This window comes from Dermochelys coriacea, chromosome 1 (assembly GCF_009764565.3).
Source record: "Dermochelys coriacea isolate rDerCor1 chromosome 1, rDerCor1.pri.v4, whole genome shotgun sequence".
NCBI classification, from domain to species: Eukaryota; Metazoa; Chordata; order Testudines; family Dermochelyidae; genus Dermochelys; species Dermochelys coriacea.
The window spans coordinates 281,821,831-281,846,818 of record NC_050068.2 but is presented as its reverse complement, the minus strand read 5'-3'; the positions used below and the strand labels follow the sequence as shown (position 1 = coordinate 281,846,818).

The 24,988-nt window shown below is 37.1% G+C and overlaps 1 protein-coding gene across 1 annotated transcript in view; it reads left to right on the top strand.

The window, feature by feature from the left end:
- Positions 1-24,988, top strand: part of NAV3 (neuron navigator 3) — a 355,811-nt gene that overhangs the window by 298,861 nt on the left and 31,962 nt on the right. The window contains 7 exon segments of the mRNA XM_043492958.1: positions 1,085-1,127; positions 1,130-1,161; positions 16,384-16,427; positions 16,429-16,465; positions 21,809-21,920; positions 23,150-23,271; positions 23,843-23,863. Of these exon segments, the coding sequence (XP_043348893.1) occupies positions 1,085-1,127; positions 1,130-1,161; positions 16,384-16,427; positions 16,429-16,465; positions 21,809-21,920; positions 23,150-23,271; positions 23,843-23,863 (411 nt within the window).

The window sequence follows — 24,988 nt, the reverse complement described above, 5'->3', positions numbered from 1 at the left end:
GTAACTAAAACAAAAAGGGGGAGTAATTGGCATTGAAAACAAGGGAGAGAGGTTGGGGAAGGGAAAAAAGTCAGTCCAGAATGAAGAAAAAGCTTAGTAACCTATGTCCCTTGTTTTGCACCACGAGAACATCATTGGTTCCACGCTAGCCTTTGTATCTATGAGAACTCATCGATTTTTAAAGCATGCACAATATTTTCTTTTTGATTTTCATGGGAATCACCTCGTTAAAGCACTGCAACGTCCTTTATAAATGTAAGCATTAATGTGAAAATGTTGTGTGTGCTCACTTTTCTTGCCTGGCTTTACCCATCTTATTTTTGTGCTGGGGAGGAATCCATTGTATGTGAGAATCTGAGAGGTTTAGAGTGAAATTCCCCCAGTGCAGAGGATCAGCACAAGGCCTATGTAGGTAACTCTCAGGTAGGAGTTAAGTGGGGTTTAAGTGATGCAGAGGCTTTGTGCTGGATATCTGTTCTGAGTGAATTTAGACTTGGGTTACATTTATTTTCACTCTTGAAAGTATGGAGAAGAATTTAAATGCACTTGTTATATTTGGCCCGCAGTATTTTAAAACATATGAGGCTTTAAGAGGGCATACAGTTATATTGCACTGAATGCAGGGAACATTTTCTTATAGCACATGTAGTAATCCTTGGAGTGAGTGCATCAAGTTCTTTTATTTTCAGGATCTAAGGCTTTATCAGGGGATGGTACAAATAATATTATATTTATGAGCCAATTTTTCAAAAATGAGCCCTAGAAAATTTGGTTCCAAACATCACATTTGCATGTCCAGGCTGGGAATTGTGTACATACTGTAAGTACCCATTTGGACATCAAATAAGAGCTCCCATAAATGGGGCCTTTGAGTGTACAATGAAAACATGCACAAATGCTATGTGCGCAGTTTAGATGCCAAACTATTATGATTTTATAATTTGGCTTTTTGAGTAGTTTTATGATTAATACATATGGAATTACAGTACTGTAAAACATTAATGATCCTCTAAAGAAAAAATAAAGGAAATGCAATAGCTGATGAAACAAAAATGTGATATGAGTTTATCTGTTCTCAATCCAGCAAATTCATAAACTCCGAAGGGAACTGGTTGCATCACAGGAAAAGTTGCCACCCTCACATCCCAGCTTTCAGCTAATGTAAGTAGTTTTTGTTTATTATTGTAAATAATTCTTGAAACAAATGACTTCCAAAATCTGCTGGTGTACTAAGTTCTTAAAGATGTACCATAATCTTTTAATTAAGTGCATGTGAAAGGTGCCCAAATCACAGTCCTGGAGACTTGAGGTCCTTTTAACTATGTATTTATTTCAATGTGTTTATAATGCACAGAAAAGGTTGGTCTGGGGACCTATAGCCACTGAATAGGTACAATATGGGCATCCTACCAAATAGCTTGACCCTAAATGGAAGAGTTCATCTCCTGGTGTTGGAGCCTTTCAGTCTCCATGCTGCTCAGTCTTTAGTGTCTCCTCTGATACTGTCAACAAGAGTACAAACTATAATGTTATTTTGTGATGTGATACCTGTTCCCTAAGGACCCAGTTCTGCTGCCCTTATTCATGTTTAGTACCTGAATAGTCTCATTTTACCCAATGTGGTAAGGATGACAGAATCAAGCCCAGTGAAATGAAGCCACCAATCCATTTTGTGGGTTATTGAACAAACAGTCGAATGTAAAGGACTTGAGTCATATCTGGTCAGAGTCAGGTACGAAACAGCAAAGTATAGTAATGGTGAAAGACCCTGTATTCCATTATATATCACCTAAACCACCAAGTCCTCAAAACACCTGTTTGCTTGTCTGAGCCATAATGAAAGTCTCATTTTTGTGATGGTTATTAAATTTCTGCTACAGAGTACGTCTATTACATTTTTAAAAAATTGAACAGCAAATTTGTGGTGCTGCCTTACTGAATGATATAGACACCAAAGGAGACAGTTAATTCATATCAGCTGCATAAAAATAAATTTTTTGAAGATTTATTTTATTAGTATGCTCAGTAAAAAAATATAGCAAAATCCTCTATTTGGAAATTCAAATAATACCTTATAATCATTTTATTTATAAATATAAAATAAATATTGAAGTAAGTACTGTGTTTGAAATATTTTGTGTTTCTTCCAACTTCTGCAAAATGAATTAATTTGGCTTTCAATGAAGTAGGGAAATTGTCGTTGTCATGCCGTAAAATGTAAAATGTCATCTTATGATGTGGTGGGCGGAGAATTATCCAGATAGCTTCCTTAGATATATGGTTTTCTTACAGTATACGTGTAATGCATATATATGGAGTTGAGAAGGTTAATATCAAGGGACTTTCCAACATAGCTAAACACACAATTGTCCAGCCAGTTCTCCAGAAAGAGTTTTTACAAACCAAAATTTTCCAGCTATTTTCCTGTGTTGAATTTCGGATAGAGAAATGAAAAACTTAAAAACCATCACTAACTTCACCTTTGCTCCACCAGTGTCCTAGACCCATACAGTTAGGTTTCACACAAATATGCCACAGAGACAGTGGTATTTGCTTAAAGGACACCTTGCACCTAACCATGGAAGTGGTCAGACTTTGCAATGATACAAAACTACTCAGATGTTTATCCAAAGCAGACTGTGAAGAGCTACAAAGGATCTCACAAAACTGGGTGACTGGGCAACAAAATGGCAGAAGAAATTCAGTGTTGATAAATGCAAATAATGCACATTGGAAAACTAATCCCACCTATACATATAAAGATGGGTCTAAATTAGCTGTTACTACACAAGAAAGAGATCTTGAGTCTTTGTGGATAGTTCTCTGAAAACATCCAGTCAATGTTCAGTGGAAGTCAAAAAGCAAACAGAATGTTGGGAATCATTAAGAAAGGGATAGATATAAGTTGGATATGAGTCACAGTGAGCCCTTGTTGCCAAGAAGGCCAATGGCATTTTGGGATGTAAAGGGGCATTGCCAGCAGATCGAGGTACATGATCGTTCCTCTCTATTCAAAATTGGTGAAGCTCATCTGAAGTACTGTGTCCAGTTTTGGGTCCCACAGTACAAGAAGCATGTGGAAAAATTGGAAAACGTCCAGCGGAGGGCAATAAAAATGATTAGGGGACTGGAACACATGACTTATGAGGAGAGACTGAGGAACTGGGATTGTTTATCTGCGGAAGAGAATGAGTGAGGGGGATTTGTAGCTGGCTTCAATTACCTGAAAGGTTCCAAAGGATGTCTAACTGTCTCAGTGGTAGCGATGACAGAATGAGTAGTGATCTCAAGTTGCAGTGGGGTTAGGTTTGTTGATATAGAAAACTTTTTCACTATAGGAGTTAGAAGCACTGGGTGCGGTTATTAGGGAGTGGTGGAAGTCTCCTTCCCTTAGAAGTTTTTAAGGTCAGGCTTGACAGAGCCCTGGCTGGGATGATTTAGTTGGGATTGGTCCTGCTTTGAGCAGGGGTTGGACTAGATGACCTCCTGAGTCCCTTTCAACCCTAATATTCTATATTCTATGATAAAAAGATAGAAATCATATTGTCCTCTAATAATTCATGGGACGCCCCATCTTGAATACTGCAAGCAGGTGTGGTCGCCCCATCTCAAAGATATATTGGAATTGGAAAGTTCAGAAAAGGGCAACAAAAATGATTAGGGTATGGAACAGCTCCCATCTGAGAAGAGATGGATAAGAGTGGGACTTTTCAGATTGGAAAGAGATGACTAAGGGGGGTTATGATAGAGAGCTATAAAAATCATGACAGATGTGGAGAAAAAATAAGGAGTGTTATTTACCTCCTCAGAACACACGAACAAGGGGTCTCAAATGAAACTAATAGGCAGCAGGTTTAAACAACAAAGGAAGTATTTTTCACACAATCACTAGAACTGTGGACTCTTTGTCAGAGAATGTGTCGTGAAGCCCAGAACTATAACATGGTTCAAAAAAGAACTAGAATGTTCAGGAGGATAGGTCCATCAATGGCTATTTGCAGGTGAGTAGAGATGTGTCCCTAGCCTCTTTGTGGTGCCAGAAGTCGTGGAATGGGGACAGGGGATGGAGCACTTGATGATTACCGTTTCTTTTATACCTCCCTAGGCAACACCTGGCTGCCCTGTTGGAACAGGATACTGGCTAGATGGACCTTTGGTATCGACCCTGTGGCCGTTCGTATGATCTTATGATAATTTTGAACAGCACCATTTCGGGCGTATTTCAGTCTCTGGTGATATCAGTGCATGGACATAGCAGTAGGATTGAAACTCGGGGAGATCATAAAATAACAGAGGAAGAATAAAACATGTTATGAAAATTGGTCAACACCATATCATTAATCTCAGAAGAAAATACTTTGTGGCTTGGAGTTTCTCTGGACCATAACGAACACTGCAGGCATTCCAATAGCTGCAAAAAGTACCTTCCTTTATGTTGTATAGAAGTCTGAAATTCATCCGTATAGCAATAGAGTTGATTATGAGATCCATGCATTTGTGGGGATCCATGCAGATTATTGGAATGCACTCATCTAGCCATGACACCTCAACACACACATGCTCCAATTGGAACAGCATACAGCAGCTTGCTGTCAAGCAATACCGGTCAGCAGGAGCACATCTTCTGATCATTAACACTGAATCCCAGATTAAGTTGAGGTTTCAAAGTTACTGGCTCCCTATGGAATGCCAGTTTATTGAGATCTTGGCTTCGCTCTTCAAAGCCCTCCATCAGTTGCACCAGGTTATCTCAGGAACTCCTCTTCTTGATGACCAAGGCCAGCCACCACAGGTGCGCTCCTCAGGAACAAGAAACGATCACCAAGAGCAGAGTAGTGAGAGGATGACAGAACTTTCCTAGCAGCTGGTCCAAAACTGTAGTGATCCTTTGTTGTTTAGTGTTGCTGCTGTGCTGGTCCCAGGATATGAGAGAGACAAGGTAGGTGAGGTAATACCATTTATTGGATCGACTTCTTTGGGAAGGTCCAAGCTTTCGGGCTATGCAGAGCTCTTCTTCAGGTCTGGGGGAAGCAGAGGTCTGAGCTAATATGATTGACAGCTGTTAAAAGGAGTTACATGTATTGGAAGCAGTCACTTGAAATGATGTAGGCAATTGTGGTTACATTGTTATGCATAAAGGGTTGGAAGTGGGAAATTAAGGGTAACAGCAGTGTGGTGTGTTATAAATTGTTGTAATAAGCCATAAAATGATCCTTCCTGTAAGAGCTAAAATAACCAAATGCTTCTGACAGGACTAAAGTTCTATCTTTTCAATGTAGCTCTCCCATCGTATCAATGATGATAATTTCTTTTTAAAAATCTTACCTATCCTAAAATAAGGGGAAGAGGCCCACAGAGATGATGCAAATTTAGACTCTCTGTAGGATTTATATAATTCTATAAGCTATTCAAAATACCACAGTGATGAAAGCAGTACAAATATAGATAGATGTAGGGAAAGGAGAACATTATAAAACTGTGAGTGGAATTCATATGCTGCAATAACAGTGCTGATCTATAACTAATGGAAACTGGGCTATTTCATAGAGAGCTCCCTGTTCCTCCCAGTTGTCATACACAATTGACATGAGTTATTGAACGTGTTATCAGGAGATAATGCAATATAAGGAATGTGAGCACTGTGTGTACTGTGTACAGTTACCATGGTTTCAGAGTTACCAGATAATTGTTGTACAATCCAGTGAGGTTTTTAAAAGCAGTTCAGGAAATAACTACAGTTACAATCTTTGGTGAAAGTTGAGATGTTTGAGAGAGAATATTATTGTACATTTTACTTGGAGTGTACTTCCCTAATAATGTGTGATAACATAATACATTAAGAATGCACTATATCTACTGAGTGCCTTACTTACTTTAAAACCTAGAGGTACTGAGAATTTGGGGATGGCTAAAATTTAGACCTACAGAGATTTCCATTAATTTCAGGAAATGTCTGTGCATTCTCAGGTACCAGTGTGTGGTAGCTTTGGGAAAATGACGATTCTCTGATGAAATTAGGAATCCCTCAGTGTGGCTTGCAGTTGTTGGGTTACTCCACTGAGATTTTATAGCCTGAATGACACCATCTTGGGCTGTTATTTTTTTTTCTTCATATCTTACAAGGAAAACAGTATTGGGCTCGATCTTTACTTCGATGGGAGGTCAACATAACAGACAATCAAAAAACCAAGGATGCCTCAGGATTCGTAGATTCATAGGTACATAGATACTAAGGTCAGAAGGGACCATTCTGATCATCTAGTTTGAACTCCTGCATAGCGCAGGCCACAGAATCTCACCCACCCACTCCTATGAAAAACCTCACCCATGTCTGAGCTATTGAAGTCCTTAAATCATGGTTTAAAGACTTCAAGGAGCAGAGAAGCCTCCCTCAAGTCAACCATGCCCCATGCTACAGAGGAAGGCGAAAAACCTCCAGGGCCTCTCCAATCTGCCCTGGAGGAAAATTCCTTCCCGACCCCAAATATGGCAATCAGCTAAACCCTGAGCATATGAGCAAGATTCACCAGCCAGATACTACAGAAAATTCTTTCCTGGGTAACACAGATCCCATCCATCTAATATCCCATCTAAGGGGATTTGGCCTATTTACCCTGAATATTTAAAGATCAATTACTTACCAAATCCCATTATCCCATCATACCATCTCCTCCATAAACTTATCAAGTAGAATCTTAAAACCAGATAGATCTTTTGCCCCCACTGCTTCCCTTGGAAGGCTATTCCAAAACTTCACTCCTCTGATGGTTAAAAACCTTCGTCTGATTTCAAGTCTAAACTTCCTGGTGGCCAGTTTATACCCATTTGTTCTTGTGTCCACATTGGTGCTGAGCTGAAATAATTCCTCTCCCTCTCCTGTATTTATCCCTCTGATATATTTATAGAGAGCAATCATATCTCCCCTCAACCTTCTTTTAGTTAGGCTAAACAAGCCAAGCTCCTTAAGTCTCCTTTCATAAGACAAGTTTTCCATTCCTCAGATCATCCTAGTAGCCCTTCTCTGTACCTGCTCCAGCTTGAATTCATCCTTTTAAACATGGGAGACCAGAACTGCACACAGTATTCTAGGTGAAGTCTCACCAGTGCCTTGTATAACGGTACTAAAATCTCCTTATCCCTACTGGAAATGCCTCTCCTGATGCATCCCAAAACCGTATTAGCTTTTTTCACAGCCATATCACATTGGCAGCTCATAGTCATCCTATGATCAACCAATACTCCAAGGTCCTTCTCCTCTTCCGTTACTTTTAATTGATGCGTCCCCAATTTATAACTAAAATTCTTGTTATTAATCCCTAAATGCATAACCTTACACTTCTCACTATTAAATTTCATCCTATTACTATTACTCCAGTTTACAAGGTCATCCAGATCCTCCTGTATAATATCCCAATCCTTCTCCGAATTGGCAATACCTCCCAGCTTTGTATCATCTGCAAACTTTATTAGCACACTCCCACTTTTTGTGCCAAGGTCAGTAATAAAAAGATTAAATAAGATTGGTCCCAAAACCGATCCCTGAGGAACTCCACTGGTAACCTCCCTCCAACCTGACAGTTCGCCTTTCAGTAGGACCCCTTGCAGTCTCCCCTTTAATTTGTTAGGTGGCGCTTTTCCTTCCGTTACTAAACCAGTGTTCCTGCATGTTTCAGCACTGCCCCAGAGAAAACCAGGAAGCAGATTGTTGCTCAGCGAGTCATAATTTGCCTCCCTGTCTTCTCCCATGCTCTCGTCTGATACCAGAAGCAGCATATGATACCCCACAAGCAAGCCGGACTATGCTTGCCAGCATGTTGGAGTGGGAGAAGTAAAGTCTAGGCTCTATCCAGTCCCCACCCTCTCCCACTCACTTGCACAGGGATGGGGGAGACAGGGGCTCTTCCCCCTCCTATGCTACAACCTGCAATACAGATAGCCAGTGGAAGGGAGGGAAGGGAGTAAGGGGTTACAAGGTGGGTTTTTTTAGTCAAAATTACTGTTTGTTTAGATTTTTACTTCATTTTAATTTTTTAAAGGAAAAACAACTTGAAAATGAAACAAACAACATTTTGTTTGACACAAAATGATTCCTCCCCCTGCATTTTTTTGGAAACAAATTATTTGCACAGCTCTTTTGTGCATCTGTGTGTATAACAAGAATTCAAAGTGGTAAGACCTCCAGTATCACAACAGCACAGTAATATATAGACTATATTTGTCCATATGTACTATATATGTAAATCTCTGCATGAGAGTATGTATTTGTGTATGCAGATACGCACCGTGTGTGGTGGTGATATCCATGTGCTAAACTAAACTTATTATGCTCTCTTGACTGTGTCACCTGCCTACTAATCCATCTCTCTGGAGACTGCTTATACCATTCTAAACTTGTGAGCAGTTTTAAAAGAGAACCTGTTAGCAGCAGGAAAAAACCTGCCGGAGAAACTTCTCTTTTTTTCCAAACCACTCAACATCAGGAATTCCTCCAAAAAGATGTTAGATGAAAAGCAACCATTACTTATATCTACAACTTTCTTGCATGCTGTTATGAGATATATATTTTACAAATCCATCTGGTGAAAATCACTGTCAGAATTAAGCCAGTCCTAGGCTGCTTCCTTCCCTTATCACTGGTATAAAAGATTTAAGGCCTAATAGAAAACACCTTCCTATAAACCCAAAGAATCAAAGGGACCCTCTTGCTGATATGCTACATGTAAGTATGTTGTGTTTCCTTAAGGATGTTTATCAGATCTTATTTACTATTAATAAAAAGTGCAGAAGGATTTATGTTTTCAATAAACTATAGCTTATGCAATCATTTAATTGTTATCTGGACTGTGAAATTTATTCTGTTCACAGAGTAAAAAACCAATATAAATATTGAAAATTAGTTTAAAGGTAATTTTTATATAGTTAAAATTAATTATCATATGACAAACTCAGGTAGGCTTTTCATTTTAGTTAGACCCTTTCTTCATCTTAGTAAACACAGGTTTTAGCTATCAACTAAATTCAGAATTCTTGTTGTATATCTTTAAAGCTCTGAGGCATACTTGACAAATCTCCTTCATTTCATTCAGTTTGATACCAAAGTTACCTACATTCCACAGAAATGTGGAGTTATTTAAAGCAGAAATAATCATGAAACAGTCAGTGTTCTAGAAGTTACACTAAAAGGAGGAATCTTACAGCATTTTTAGTTCCTTGCATGAATAATTTTGTGGTGTCCCTCATGTTGGGTCTTTGTCACACATAACCTCTCATTTTTGGGCCACAACAAGTCAAATGTTGTATGAGAGTATTTCCTGTATTGTATTAAACATTTCAGATATCCCTGTTGTGGAAATATCCTTCTTTTGATCCTCAGTTCTTGAGCCTCCAATTTCCCAGTCCTTTCAGTATCTGGAAAATATGCAACCCTTTGTTCTCACTCTGTTCTGGGGAGGAAACCCTATTGCTAATATTCATCATTAATAATTATCTCCTAAGCCACCCACCCAACTTATTTTACTGTATAAAGTTTCTCTTGGCAAAGTCAAGCAAAAGTACTCTGTGGGAGTCAAAATGGAACATTTTGTCTTTCATTTCATTTCTATATATTATGCAACTTTTCCTTCATTTGCTTAGTCATAAAAGCATCTTGGTAAGGCTTATGCAGTACATGTATTGCTACAAGAATTGACAAATTGAAATACGATCAGATTAGCCAAGGCTTTCTGTTTTTGGGTTGAAGCCTGTCAATTACAAGGTAGACCATTTTTCAGATATTTGAAAACCCTTGTTAAAAGTTTTGCTTGTTTGGGTTTATTTTTGTTATGCAAGTTCTGTTATATCAAGCACTGTGCTTCATTTTATCTGTTTCTCTCATTTGATAAACTCCAAAGTGTTTTACTTGTGAGTGATTAAACCTACGCAGAGTCCAGCTGCTGCTTGGGTGCTTAATTTACAGTTAGTTTGAGATTCTGGCTTAGTCTGTGCTTGGTTCTGTGCCACTGAAGGGCAAATTGCTGTACTAATTAAGAAAGGTCCTTTTAGTTCAAAATTATCCAATCAGCAAACTTCCTGCTTGACTGACAAGGGCTCAGATTCCAGTCATCAGCCTGAGCTTCAGTCCTCCCCTGTGTTTTCAGTGTGACTTTGATCAATGCCTTGTACTGTATAAAGCTGAAGGGTGCATGACGGCAAAACTGTAGTAGACCCAGGATGCCATTAGAAAACAGAGAAGGTTCTTTGGCTAACACTCTTGTTTGGCCAGCCCTGAACCACTATCCTATGGCCAAACAACAAGATAATAGCAGGAGGCGAACAGGAAAGGTCAGCAGATATACATTCACTTCTTGCAATCAGCCAGATCCCTTGTGGCCTCTCTCACATCCTTTCATTCAGCCATGTCAGGTGGGAGGAATTTTTTTTACTTATCTTTATTTTATAAATGTGAGCAGAGCAGTATAATCTATAAAGAATGTAAGCAAACATAGCATTGGGTATATAGACATCACATTCAAGTTGGGCATTAAACCCAAGATTGTATTTTCCAAGAATATCATAAAATTCAGTGAGTAAAATCAGGTTCTGGTCTTCTTACAATTTGGGACTCATTCTGTAGATCCTATGCACGCATGTCTCCAGTTGCTTTCCAAGGGAGGTGTAGATGCAAGGAATGCAACATCAGGTCCTATAGTAAATTTGGCATTAGTTGTATAACTAGTTACAAATGAATAATATTTGTATATACTGTGCTCTAGAAATGCTTTTAATATTGCCTAACAACATATTAAATGGCTATGCAATTCCTTAACTATGGCTCCAGAGTATCACTTCAAATACCAATACTGCACTACAGATGTAAAAATACAAGTGTTTGTGTTGAAATAAGTGGCATTTATGCTAATTATTCTAGACTATTTTACTCATTATTTTAATTGTGTAGATTGTAACTGAAGCCATCTTCATAATCAACTAAGCCTTTTGAGATGCAAAGGATTGATTATAAATATTTTTTAAAGTATTTTCATTCAGAAATATTATTTTATAAGAAATAAGGAAAGGCTCTTTTTTCCATATTATGGATGATTTCAGTTCCTCACCCAAATACATCAAAAATATATTATTACTCAATTTTTTAATTGGAAATTCAAAAGTGTAAAATAGGTACCTCAATTAAATTTCTAAATATTAATAAGGGTTTTTTGTAGAGCAACTGTTGCCTGGCATTACACATTTCAGTTGTGGTTTGGGTAATCAAACTGAGAGGACTTTTCCAGTGAACAATCTGGCTAGATTGTACTATGCTTAGTCACTCCAGTAGGAGTAGTCCCACTGACTTCTGTTTAAATAAGTGCTCACTAAAGTCCAGCCCTTTGAATTAAAAAAAAAATAACATTCTTTATTTGGTAGGCCATTACTATATTCTATTGTGATAGATAATAAAGGTAATAAAAGCAAATATTATTCAATACAAAAATAATTCTCTAATTATTTTCAGCATACAGTTTGCTTCTCATTCATGAGGTTTATGAAATAACTAACTAAAGAGCATGTTTTGAGTCCCTTAACATCCGCGAACTGAGTCATAGTTATATTCCTGACAGAGTCTCTCAGGCAAGATCCATCATCATCCAGATCCAAATCCACTCATGCTTTAAAATTATGGAATTTTTAACTGCAAGGAAAAAAATACATTCTATCATAGACTAATTTTTAAAAAAAAAACCCATGATTGTGACATAGCTATCATTCTCTAAAGCTTTTCATGCCACAATATGTTATATGTACATCAGACAATATAGCTTTTCAATCCTTAATTTTTCCCATAATCATCTGGTTAAATATTCATAGCGACATGCAATGTAAATTAAAGATTATACTATATGGAGCTCTGAATTTAAGAGATAGATTATAATAAATATGCCGAATTACCTTCCGAAGACTTGTACTTCATTACATCATAATCATGACAGAATGGTATAAATTATGATAATCAGAGCAAACAATTACATGTCCTCTTTATGGTTTGCATGCCCACACCAAACAAACTGACGCTTGGGAGTTATACTCATGGAAGACTGCGTGCACATCTATTCACAGATTTTTTTAATGAAGCAATGAATGGAGAAACTCCAGTATCTTGCTGTTAACAAATGTAAAATAGGAGAAAATTGGCTGTAATTCCTCTATGAGAGTATGTTCTACTTCAACTCTGATTATATACTGAGTCACCTGTCATATTCAAGATAATTAAAACAAAGTAAAGTTGCCTGGATTGTTTTGATAATACAGTGCTGATTTTTCAAGTCGAAAGTGGCCTTAAAAACTAATGGTGGTTTTAAAAGGCAATTGCTGTTTTCTTTTAACTGACATGAGAGTGTGAGATTAGTGTAAGAAATCAAGTTGTGCTATTTCCAAAACATCAAGGATGACTTTAAACAGTGTATATATATATATTGATTTTAAACTCTTATATCTCCACTGTAATTATATATATATATATTGTTTAACAGTATGATTAATCACGATTACATTGTTTTAAGTTAACTGTGATTAATGGACAGCCCTAAAATCACAGTTAACTTAAAAAAAATTAATTATGATTAATTGCACTGTTAAACAATAGAATACCAATTGAAATGTATTAAATATTTTTGCATGTTTTTCTACATTTTCAAATGTATTGATTTCTATTACAACACAGAATACAAAGTGTACACTGCACACTTCATATTATTATTTTTATTACAAATATTTGCACTGTAAAAATGATAAAAAGAAATAGTATTTTTCAATTCTGTTCATACAAGTACTGTAGTGCAATCTCTTTATCGTGAAAGTTTAACTTAAAATGTAGGGGGGGTTTTGTTACATAACTGCACTCAAAAACAAAACAATGTAAAACTTGAGAGCCTACAAGTCCACTTAGTCCTAATTCTTATTCAGCCAATCACTAGGACAAACAAATTTGTTTACCTTTACGGACTATACTGCTGCCTGCTTCTTATTTACAGTGTCACCTGAAAGTGAGAAGAGGCTTTCCGGCGTTGCAAGGTATTTATGTGCCAGATTTGCTAAACATTCATATGCCCTTACATGCTTCGGGCACCATTCCAAAGGACATGCTTCCATCCTGATGATGTTCATTAATGTGCTAATTAAATTTGTGACTGAACTCCTTGGGGGGAGAATTGTATGTCTCACCTGTTCTGTTTTACCCGCATTCTGCCATATCTTTCATATTATAGTAGTCTTGGATGATGACCCAGCACATGTTCGTTTTAAGAACACTTTCACAGCAGTTTTGACAAAACGCAAAGAAGGTACCAGTATGGGATTTCTAAAAATAGCTACAGCACTTGACTCAAGCATTAAGAATCTGAAGTGCCATCCAAAATCTAAGAGGGACGAGGTGTGGAGCATGATTTCGGAAGCCTTAAAAGAGCAACACTCCGATGAGGAAACTACAGAACCCAAACCACCAAAAAAAAAATCAACCTTCTGCTGGTGGACATGAGTCAGGTCCGCTCTTCTTTGGATAGTTATCGAGCAGAATCCCTCATTAGCATGAACGTATGTCCTCTGGAATGGTGATTGAAGCATGAAGGGACATATCAATCTTTAGCACATCTGGCATGTAAATATCTTGCAATGCCGGCTACAACAGTACCATGTGAACATCTGTTCTCACTTTCAGGTGACATTGTAAACAAGAGGTGGGCAGCATTATCTCCTGCAAATTGTAACCAAACTTGTTTGTCTGAGTGATTGGCTGAACAAGAAGTAGGATGGAGTGGACTTTTAGGCTCTAAAATTTTACATTGTTTTATTTTTGAATGCTGGTTTTTTTGTACATAATTCTACATTTGTAAGTTCAATTTTCATGATAAAGAGATTGCAGTGCAATACTTGTACTAGGTGAATTTTGTTTTTTACAGTGCAAATATTTGTAATAAAAATAAATATAAAGTAAGCACTATACACTTGGTATTCTGTGTTGTAACTGAAATCAATATATTTGAAAATGTAGAAAACATCCAAAAATATTTAAATAAATGGTATTCCCTTTTTGTTTAACAGTGTGATTTATCATGCAATTAATTGTGACACATTTTTTAATTGTGCGATTAATCATGATTAATTTTTTAATCACTTGACCGTCCAAATATACATATAAACTGTACTCTATAATTTAGGCTGACAATTTCATAAATGCATGACATATATGCAAAACAGATAACTGTACACACAATTGCTGATTAATCTCTAGGAAACTACATGTTTTCCATGTACACTTAGGCTCATGTTTATAAAAATTTAGCCCTTGAGGCATGAAACTTTTCAGGACAAGCTTAAGGCTGAGTTATGAAATAGAATATATATCCTTGAGCATATGTTGAAAGCAGATTGTTTGACTACTACTACCATAAATAATTAAATTTATGACTCTTTCTATGTCTACTTATAACACAGACTTTTACATGATGTTGCAGAATCTTTACATCACTCTAAAATGTGTACAAAACTATTTACAGCGTTAAAAAAACAGTTCTGATTTGGCCAGTCTCATGTGCATAGTATCTTTCCATCTATGAGAAATAATATGCAGAGCGAGGGGATGGGAGCTTCCTTTCACCTCCCAACTGCATACCTTGACATGGGCCAAACAAAATCTTCTGTGTTGTATCCTCTTCCCCTACCATTCATCTGCCTTAATCTTTTTTAGATTGTAAACTTTTCAGGACACAATTATTTATTTCTTGGTGCTTGGACAATATCTAGAAGATTTTGGGAACAACTAAGTACACCTGAATACATTTGAACAACATTAATAATTGTGCTCACAAAAGAATTAGAACTTGCATCTGCAAAAGCTGTTGAGTAGCATATATGTTTGTATGCACCAAAGAGTTAATTTTGCACATAATGGGTGCTTGAGCAAACACAGTTAACCTCTTTGCATCCACAATGCCTACTTTGGGTGTGCATGTTTTGGAAACACAGTACAGGTGCCTAAATTTGAAAACTTTGCCTATAGTCACTTTCATTTTTACTATTTGGTTTTGTGACAGGAGATTCCATAATTCTAGCATGTACTCTATTCTCAATTCCCCACCAGCATTCTATGTATTTGATTCAGGAGTGCTCTGCCCTTTGACAAATTTTATACTGTTTTAAACTAACTTTTCAGACCAATGAATTTACATTTTGTAAAAGAACCTCTCTCCTTTAACCATATCTTGTTCATCCTCTCTCATCTTGTCAAGTTCCTCCTGCTCTTTTCTCTTCTTTTCCAGTATGTGTAAGTTAAGTGGCAATCCCCCAGAAAAAAATACGTTAAGCAATTTTGTGAATCCTACAGAGCTCCATGGAAACTAGCGTCCATTTGCCCTCTTACAAACTCTTAGAGAGAAATCCCTCCATTTGAATATTTTCTGATACTGTTAAGCATGAACACACTCTTTCTCCTTCTAAGCGACGCTACAGCCATAAAAAGTTAATAACATCACTGACACGTTTTTCCTGCAATTCCTTGGTGGTTTAATAGCTGTAACATTTTAGATGCCATGACAATTGACCTCTTCATCTAAACAAATAAATACATAACAACTAACGATGTGTCTATCTAATACTTCTTGAATATAGTCTGTGTTGGGTATTCTTAGAAATTTTGAATGAAACATTTTAAAAACAAAGCATTGCTGAATTTCAATTTCTGTTTGTTGCAACATTAAAAAATGTAGGCATCTAACTTCAAATAAATCAGTGCCTTTATATTAAAACAACACAAGGGATATATATGCAGGCTCAACCCACTATAAAGACCAGTAGGAATAAGATTATATTATGGCTCTCTGCAATGTCTGACACTTTCAGAAGAGTGTTGCTGTATTAGAGAAATAGACAAAGTAATAATATCTTAAAAGGTCATCATGACAGTATCTAGACACTTCCCATAGTCTGGTTCCATGGACTCTTCTAGAAGAGCTTTGTATCTGGAAACCTGACAGGTTAGAACTTTTCTTTAAATTCAAGTGCATGAGTCCTTCTGCTGTTATTTTCAGTAATGGGAAATACTAATGTCAGGGGGGAAGTTCTATTGCCCAGAGTGACAAGAAAAGCAAATCATACTTAAATATCTTGAAGGCTGCAACTAAAGAGTTGGAGAAGATAAACCTGAGTCTGGAAAAGTGGAAACTGCTGTGGCAGTTGGGGTGAGGTGGGAGAAAAGCAGGAGGTGAAGGAGAAAGTACTGAGTGCTACAGATTACAGATTTTATTAGACCAGCCAAAACACATGAATTATACGTTATGTACCATGGAAGCTTTGCTCAGTCCATTTCTTACCCTACTGACATTTCAGTATGTTTTTCTTCTGTTTCTTTCACAGGCTCATCTAGTAGCAGCTTTTGAAAAGAGCTTAGGAAATAGACTGCCGACTGCAGAGCCTAACAATGACAGCTGAACAAAAGGTATGCTAACAAAAGCAGGCGCTTGAATGTGGAACATAGCAGATTATTTTAGGGTTTGTGTTTAAATTTAAAAAAAATATTGAAAGAAAGGACAGCTGTGACAACAAGACAGACACATCTTTCTTTCCTGGCCATTGTGATCAAATCTTCATAAAGCTCTATAAGAATTAAATTGTGCCACATCAGATTTACCCTAACAAAATCACAGTATAGTTTGAAGATTAAAATCTTTCATTTCCAGATTTTAATTAAAACATGTGACTCTTGATTTAATCCATATGGAAAGATTCTTCAACAAAAGCTCATCATAAACAATTGGAGTATTTCGTTCCAATCCGACAACATTGTCAGAATACTAAAAATTTGGCAAAAGACAGGATTTAAATATAGAAAAAATGACCCTGATGAAAGAGTCTATGAGACGTGACCAAGCTGTTTTCTAACAGATTTGGTTTGATTTTGCTATTTAGATGGGAAGAATATCCAAACCTAATACCTAGTATATATAATCAGACACATGGTCCCAGTTAAAAGAGCTGCTGTTGTAGGGCCCAATTCTGTCATTTGCTGAGCACCATGACCTCATCCAGCAAAGCATTTCCTAAACTTTAAATATTTGAGTATTCCCACTAACTACAGTGGGCTACTCACAGTCTTAAAGTAAACCATGCACTTCAATACATTGCTGGATGGCAGCAGGGTGCTCAGAACCAGTTGGAGCTCCCAGAATTCTGCTACCCTTCCTTATGCTGAGTAGCCTCTTACTCAGCAAGTGCTCCCATTGGGCCAGATTTAACCCTTTGCATGCTGGTAAGCAATTATTCACACAAGTAGCTTCACTGAAGTCAATGTGAGTAGTGGTTCACTGTCTGGCCTCCTTTTGATTAAGTGGAACCGCTTGCTGAGTTAGGAACTACTCTTGGTGAGTAAGGGTGGCAAAACCAGCCCTTAAATATCTCATGATAAAAAGCATTTTTGCAACTTTTTTTATATTAAACAAAAATGTTCTCAAACATTTTATGTTAAAAACAATATTTAAAAATCTTTTGTAAGTCTAGTTTCCCTCAGCAGGCCCCTATCCAGAAGAGATTAAATGCTGACATTGAAACAAATCAGCTCATAAGTAAACTCATTTTCCCAGAGACTTGAGAGCATGTTTTGCTCCTTCTCCTCTTTCCTCTGCCACTGAGATTAAATTCCTTTAGCAGCTTTAATCCTTATTATATAAAATGAGAGTTAGAAGGATTGATTCTTAATGCAGCAGTAATAAAACTATTTTTAATTAAAATTGACTCTGCATTCCAGTGTGGAATTTATGGCATGGAAGTGGAACAATGTTACTCTGTAAATTGCATAGCTATTGCATAGCTATTGTTGTAAAGCAGGTTTTTGTGCTTAACATTTTATGTACAGTTTAGAGTTTTTGGTAATGATATACAAATTGAGGATGGAATTCATCCATTAAAGAATCATCTTTCAAGTTAAGGGGTGTAGAAGAGAATATTTGATCTGCGTTAGGCTATATAATGTTCTTAATAATATAATGTCTTAATGAATGTTCAGAGAAGAGCTTTTCTTAGATCAATCTTTAGTGCTGAAATATTTTATTTTTCTTTTATAAGATTCATAGATTCATAGATAGTAAGGTCAGAAGGGACCATTCTGATCATCTAGTCCGACCTCCTGCACAGCGCAGGCCACAGAATTTCACCCACCCACTCCTATGAAAAACCTCACCTATGTCTGAGCTATTGAAATCCTCAAATCGTGGTTTAAAGACTTCAAGAAGCAGAGAATCCTCCCTCAAGTGACCTGTGCCCCATGCTACAGAGGAAGGTGGAAAACCTCCAGGGCCTCTTCCAATCTGCCCTGGAGGGAAATTCCTTCCCGACCCCAAATATGGCGATCAGCTAAACCCTGAGCATATGGGCAAGGTTCACCAGCCAGATACTACAGAAAATTCTTTCCTCGGTAACTCAGATCCCATCCATCTAATATCCCATCTCAGGGAATTAGGCCTATTTACCCTGAATATTTAAAGATCAATTAATTACCAAAATCACATTATCCCATCATACCATCTCCTCCATAAACTTATCGAGTAGAATCTTAAAGCCAGATAGATCTTTTGCCCCCACTACTTCCTTTGGAAGGCTATTCCAAAACTTCACTTCTCTGATGGTTAGAAACCTTCATCTAATTTCAAGTCTAAACTTCCTGGTGGCCAGTTTATACCCATTTGTTCTTGTGTCCACATTGGTGCTGAGCTTAAATAATTCCTCTCCCTCTCCTGTATTTATCCCTCTGATATATTTATAGAGAGCAATCATATCTCCCCTCAATCTTCTTTTAGTTAGGCTAAACAAGCCAAGTCTCCGTTCATAAAACAAGTTTTCCATTCCTCGGATTATCCTAGTAGCCCTTCTCTGTACCTGCTCCAGTTAGAATTCATCCTTTTTAAACATGGGAGACCAGAACTGCACACAGTATTCCGGGTGAGGTCTCACCAGTGCCTTGTATAACGGTACTAAAACCTCCTTATCCCTACTGGAAATACCTCTCCTGATGAATACCAAAACCGCATTAGCTTTTTTCACAGCCATATCACATTGGCAGCTCATAGTCATCCTATGATCAACCAATACTCCAAGGTCCTCCTCCGTTACCTCTAACAGAGGCGTCCCCAGCTTATAACTAAAATTCTTGTTATTAATCCCTAAATGCATAACCTTACACTTCTCACTATTAAATTTCATCCTATTACTATTACTCCAGTTTACAAGGTCATCCAGATCCTCCTGTATAATATCCCGATCCTTTTCTGAATTGGCAATACCTCCCAGTTTTGTATCATCTGCAAACTTTATTAGCACACTCCCACTTTTTGTGCCAAGGTCAGTAATAAAAAGATTAAATAAAATTGGTCCCAAAACTGATCCGTGAGGAACTCCACTGGTAACCTCCCTCCAACCTGACAGTTCGCCTTTCAGTAGGACTCGTTGTAGTCTCTCCTTTAACCAATTCCTTATCCACCTTTTGATGTTCATATTGATCCCCATCTTTTCCAATTTAACTAATAATTCCCCATGTGGCACGGTATCAAACGCCTTACTGAAATCTAGGTAAATTAGATCCACTGTGTTTCCTTTGTCTAAAAAAATCTGTTACTTTCTCAAAGAAGGAGATCAGGTTGGTTGGCATGATCTACCTTTTGTAAAACCGTGTTGTATTTTGTATTTTGTCCCATTTACCATTGCCTTCAATGTCCTTAACTAATTTCTCCTTCAAAATTTTTTCCAGGACCTTGCATACTACAGATGTCAAACTAACTGGCCTGTAGTTATCCGGATCACTTTTTTTTTCCTTTCTTAAAAATAGGAACTATATTAGCAATTCTCCAATCATTCGGTACAACTCCTGAGTTTACAGATTCATTAAAAATTCTTGCTAATGGGCTTGCAATTTCAGGTGCCAATTCCTTTAATATTCTTGGATGAAGATTATCTGGGCCCCCTGATTTAGTCCCATTAAGCTGTTTGAGTTTTGCTTCTACCTCAGATATGGTAATATCTACCTCCATATCCTCCTTCCCATTTGTCATGCTACCATTATCCCTAAGATCCTCTTTAGCCTTATTAAAAACTGAGTTAAAGTATTTGTTTAGATATTGGGCCATGCCTAGATTATCTTTAACCTCCACTCCATCCTCAGTGTTTAGCGGCCCCACTTCTTCCTTCTTAGTTTTCTTCTTATTTATATGGCTATAGAACCTATTACTATTGATTTTAATTCCCTTTGCAACGTCCAACTCTACTCGACTTTCAGCCTGTCTCACTTTATCCCTACATGTTCTGACCTCAATTAGGTAGCTTCCCTTGCTGATCCCTCCCATCTTCCACTCCCTGTATGCTTTCTGCTTCTTCTTAATCACCTCTCTAAGATGCTTACTCATCCAGCTTGGTCTACAACTCCTGCCTATGAATTTTTCCCCTTTCTTGGGATACAGGCTTCCGATAGCTTCTGCAGCTTTGATTTAAAGTAATCCCAGGCCTCCTGTACCTTTAGATCCATAAATTTTTCAGTCCAATCCACTTCCCTAATTAATTTCCTTAATTTTTGAAAGTCAGCCCTTTTGAAATCAAAAACCTTAGTTGCAGATTTATTTTTGTTAATCCTTCCATTCAGTTTGAACTGAATTATCTCATGATCACTTAAACCAAGATTATCCCCTACATCCATTTCTTCTATGAGGTCCTTACTACTCACCAAAACCAATCTAAAATGGCATCCCCTCTAGTCGGTTCAGCAACTACTTGATGAAGGAATCCATCAGCTATCGCATCTAGGAAAATCTGAGCTCTATTATTATTACTAGCACTGGTCCTCCAGTCTATATCTGGGAAGTTAAAGTCTCCCATGATCACGCAGTTTCCATCAGTATTTACTTTATTAAAAACATTTAAAAGGTCTCTATCCATATCCAAATTAGATCCCGGCGGTCTATAGCACACCCCAAGCACTATCGTAAGAGAGGCTCTACTAGTTATCTTCCCCAATATAATTTTTGCCCAGACGGACTCTGTCTTACCCATTGCATCGCTTCTTATTTCTTTACATTCTACCTCATCATTGCTATTCAGTGCTACTCCACCACCTTTACCTTTATTTCTGTCTTTCCTAAACAGCATATACCCTTCAATACCTGTAGTCCAGTCATGACTACTATTCCACCATGTTTCTGTTATCCCTATATTATCTGGTTTCACTTCCTGCACCAGTAGCTCTAGTTCCTCCATTTTGTTACCTAGGCTCCTCACATTGGTGTACAAACATCTTAATTTTTGCTCTTTGGCCTCGCTCACATTTTGTACCTTATTAGGCACAGTCATTCTACATCCAGTATAACCTATTAGGCTGGTATCCACACTGCCCTTGCTCCTTATATACATTCTCCTACCCACGGCTGTATCCTTTCTTAGATTCATAGATTCTAAGGCCAGAAAGGGACCATCATCTGACCTCCTGTGTAGCATAGGCCATAAAACTTCCTCAAAATAATTCCTAGAATGTATCTTTTAGAAAAACATTCAATCTTGATTTAAAAATTCTTAATACTTCATTTTATTACACAGCATTTGAAGCCACATAAATGCAAATGAGAGTATGTTAGCTGAATGTATTATTTTTGAAAGAAACTATATAGTCTATCTGGGAGTTAATTTTACCCTTGTGAGAGCCCACTGACTTCAGTTTGATCACTGATGTCTTACAATTTTTTTTTTATTGTGGAAAAACATTTTTCCTTTGTTATATATTTTGAAACTCTCTCCGCTGTTCCCACAGGAATCTGAGCTTATAGAACTAAGAGAAACCATTGAAATGCTGAAAGCCCAAAATTCTGCTGCACAAGCTGCTATTCAGGGAGCTTTGAATGGCCCTGATCATGCCCACAAAGGTATGTTTTTGTCACTGTCCAAATAAGTACTAATTTATTCCCCAGAGAAGAGCAAAGCTGCTGGTTTTCTGTTATTTTGAGGACAGTATTTGTGGCAAGGATGAGAGAATTCTGGAGTCAGTATTTGTCATATTTGTGGTGTTTCCACAGCTGAAAAACTCACATGCATCACCTATGTGCCACACAATTCTTGGAGCCCTGACTTCTCAAATTTGTATGGTCGGGAATCAGTTGCTGAGTGCTGAAAGTTAACTCTTTCAGTACACCTGTGGATATAAAACATGTCCAAGACTTCACATAACAAACACTATATTGCAAAGGTGTGCAGGATCATTTATGCTGTTAATCAACAGTCAAAAAAGAAATAACCAGAGAAGAAAGAATAATAACGAAGGTAACTTTTTGTAAATGTCATTGATAGTTTTTTATAAGTAGCATTATTTATGAGCAACTAGCCCAAGACTGTTTTACTAAATGTCTTCAATACAATATAGCTTAATTTTAGAAAGTGGCACTTCTGAATAATTCCTTTAGAAAGTAGGTTCCTCCCAGTATTTTGGGGTGTATGCAAGGAGTATGTTTTCTGATGATTAGAGTATGGCTATTAGAGACTTAAAAAAATAATAAAACCAAAAGCTTCACTGACCTATATTCCACTTCCAATATCCTTCACCTTCCAGGTCTTTTATTATATTTTATTTTCAATAAACTTCTGGTTGCTGATTCCCAGGGTGGCATGTCAGGGAGTAGAATCTTGCTTCAAAATCCAGTTCAGCCAAGGGTCAAACAGTGTCCAGACTTTTCAGACAACAGCTCTGTAAGAAGTAAGTCAGTGCTTTGAAAATTATTTAAGCAACTGAACTGTAACATAGTTAGGCCCCAATCCTGGATAAGGATCTGCTTAAATATAAGGGTCCACTTGCATGGATTGCTGTCCGGGATTGACACCTCAGTGAGAGCCCCCTATTTAATAAGATGCTTAAACTTGTGCCTGGCTTTATGCATGCGAGTAGCCCTTTAACTTCACTGGGACTACTCACATGCTGAAATAACTTGTTGAATCAGGGCTAGAAAAAACATCAATGCCTGTTACATATAGTATGTGTATTTGGGCTCCTTTAGAGAAAGAAGGTGCTGCATAAATGTAGGTATGATTATTATATTGGAACTAGAGTCCATAGCACAGATGAACAGATGGTTTATACAGTATTTTCTTCTTTTTTTTTTAGATTTGCGTATAAGACGACAACATTCCTCAGAAAGTGTTTCCAGCATCAACAGTGCCACAAGCCATTCTAGCATTGGCAGCAGTAATGATGCTGACTCCAAGAAAAAGAAAAAGAAAAACTGGGTATGTGCTCAGCAGGTTTAAACCCATCGCCTAGATATTATGTAGCTTCCTCGTTCCTGAATAGCATAATGGCCCATTTCATCTACAATATTCTTGTGGAGCCAGAGCGATATGGAGCAGTTCATACAAAGTCACACTGTGATGTTCCTGGCAAGCCAAAAATTGTTGATTACCAGTGGGAAATTATTTACATCAGTCAGGATCAATTTAAAACAAAATTATAACATTAAAATAGCTGCTATGATTAAACAAATGACTGGGCTTTGATAACACTGTTTTAATTTTCTTTAGTAAAATGGATTCACTTAAAAATTGTTACCAAACAATGAGCTGAAATCTGTTAATAGTTCGAAGAGTGAAAAAGATACAATGTTTAGAGAAATAAAGCTTTTTAATCAAACAAATCACAAAGATATCACACGTATGAAAGTTTTATTGAAATATTTTCTATACATAATAAAAAAATATGTTTTTGTTGTTTAAAAAATGTTTATGCAGGTAATATTTTAAAATACTCATCAGCCTTCATTCCCTTGATTTGTAATTCCCCACTCTTTCATGTTTCTGCAAGGTGAACTCTAGAGGAAGTGAGGTGAATATAAACCATGGAAAATTTGGCATGCATTTATAAAGAACCCTACCTTGGCATGATTGCTATTCATTTTGGCAGTAGGCTTTTGTACCTTCTAAAAACAGATTATCCTGTATGTCTTCTCAGTTTGTCTCTATTCATTTTAATCTCAAAGTTTAAAATGTAGAAAGGGGGAGTGTAGCCAAAATCCATTTCTTTCTTGTTAAAAATCATGAGCTGGAAAGAACTTAAATAATATTTCTTTGATTAGTGGTCACACTCCCCACTCTCCAATTATATCATTGAAGTGAAGTGCTTAAGTGCCTTACTGTTTTTTAGAGGGATCAGCTTGTCATCAAGCTTCATACAATTTTAACGAGAGCAATTTTCTGAGGTAAAGCACAATTTTTCCTAATATCAGTTACTCTTCTGAATAGACCAATCTATCAACGAATGGGCTAATTACAATGTGAAAATTCATTGCAAACAAAACTGTTGTCCTCTTGGTTCCTGAAATAAATGGCTCTTTGGCTATTCTGTCCCTTTTCATTAATGGATAAGAGCTTCTAGCAAGAAAAGGCAATGCTTGTATATATGAAGAACTTGCTACTTTAAACACAACTGCAATAAAAAAATACCTACTTTTCAACTAATGTTCTTCTCAACAGTAAACTAAAGGGCAAAACTTATATCACAGCTTAAATTCTCTTGCTTCTGATCCTAATTGTAACAAATTATATGTTTGAATAGTTCTCCAGTTCAAACTCTTAATAGAAAAATAAATTAACAAACCACATCAATTGGATTTTGTCTTGTACTTTTTTAGCCTTTGATATCAGCAATGTCTGCCTGTATTCTAGATACAAAGTGGTTATTTAAAACCAGTCACCTTGAAGGGAATGCCATGGAAATGGAATTCCACAGGAGGTTCAGGGTTTTAAATGAGCACCCCCTTAGCCAAAGCACTTGATCCTGCACTTTTTCCATAGCATTCAGTTTGCGCTGCGCTGAATTAATAAAAAAAACACTGTATCATATCTTTAGAGATACTGTGTTGCATACGTTAATACCCTGCTTCTATATACTGACCCCAGGCAGTGGCTAGGATGGCATCTGCAAACTAACTCCTCAAAATAGAAGCTGCAC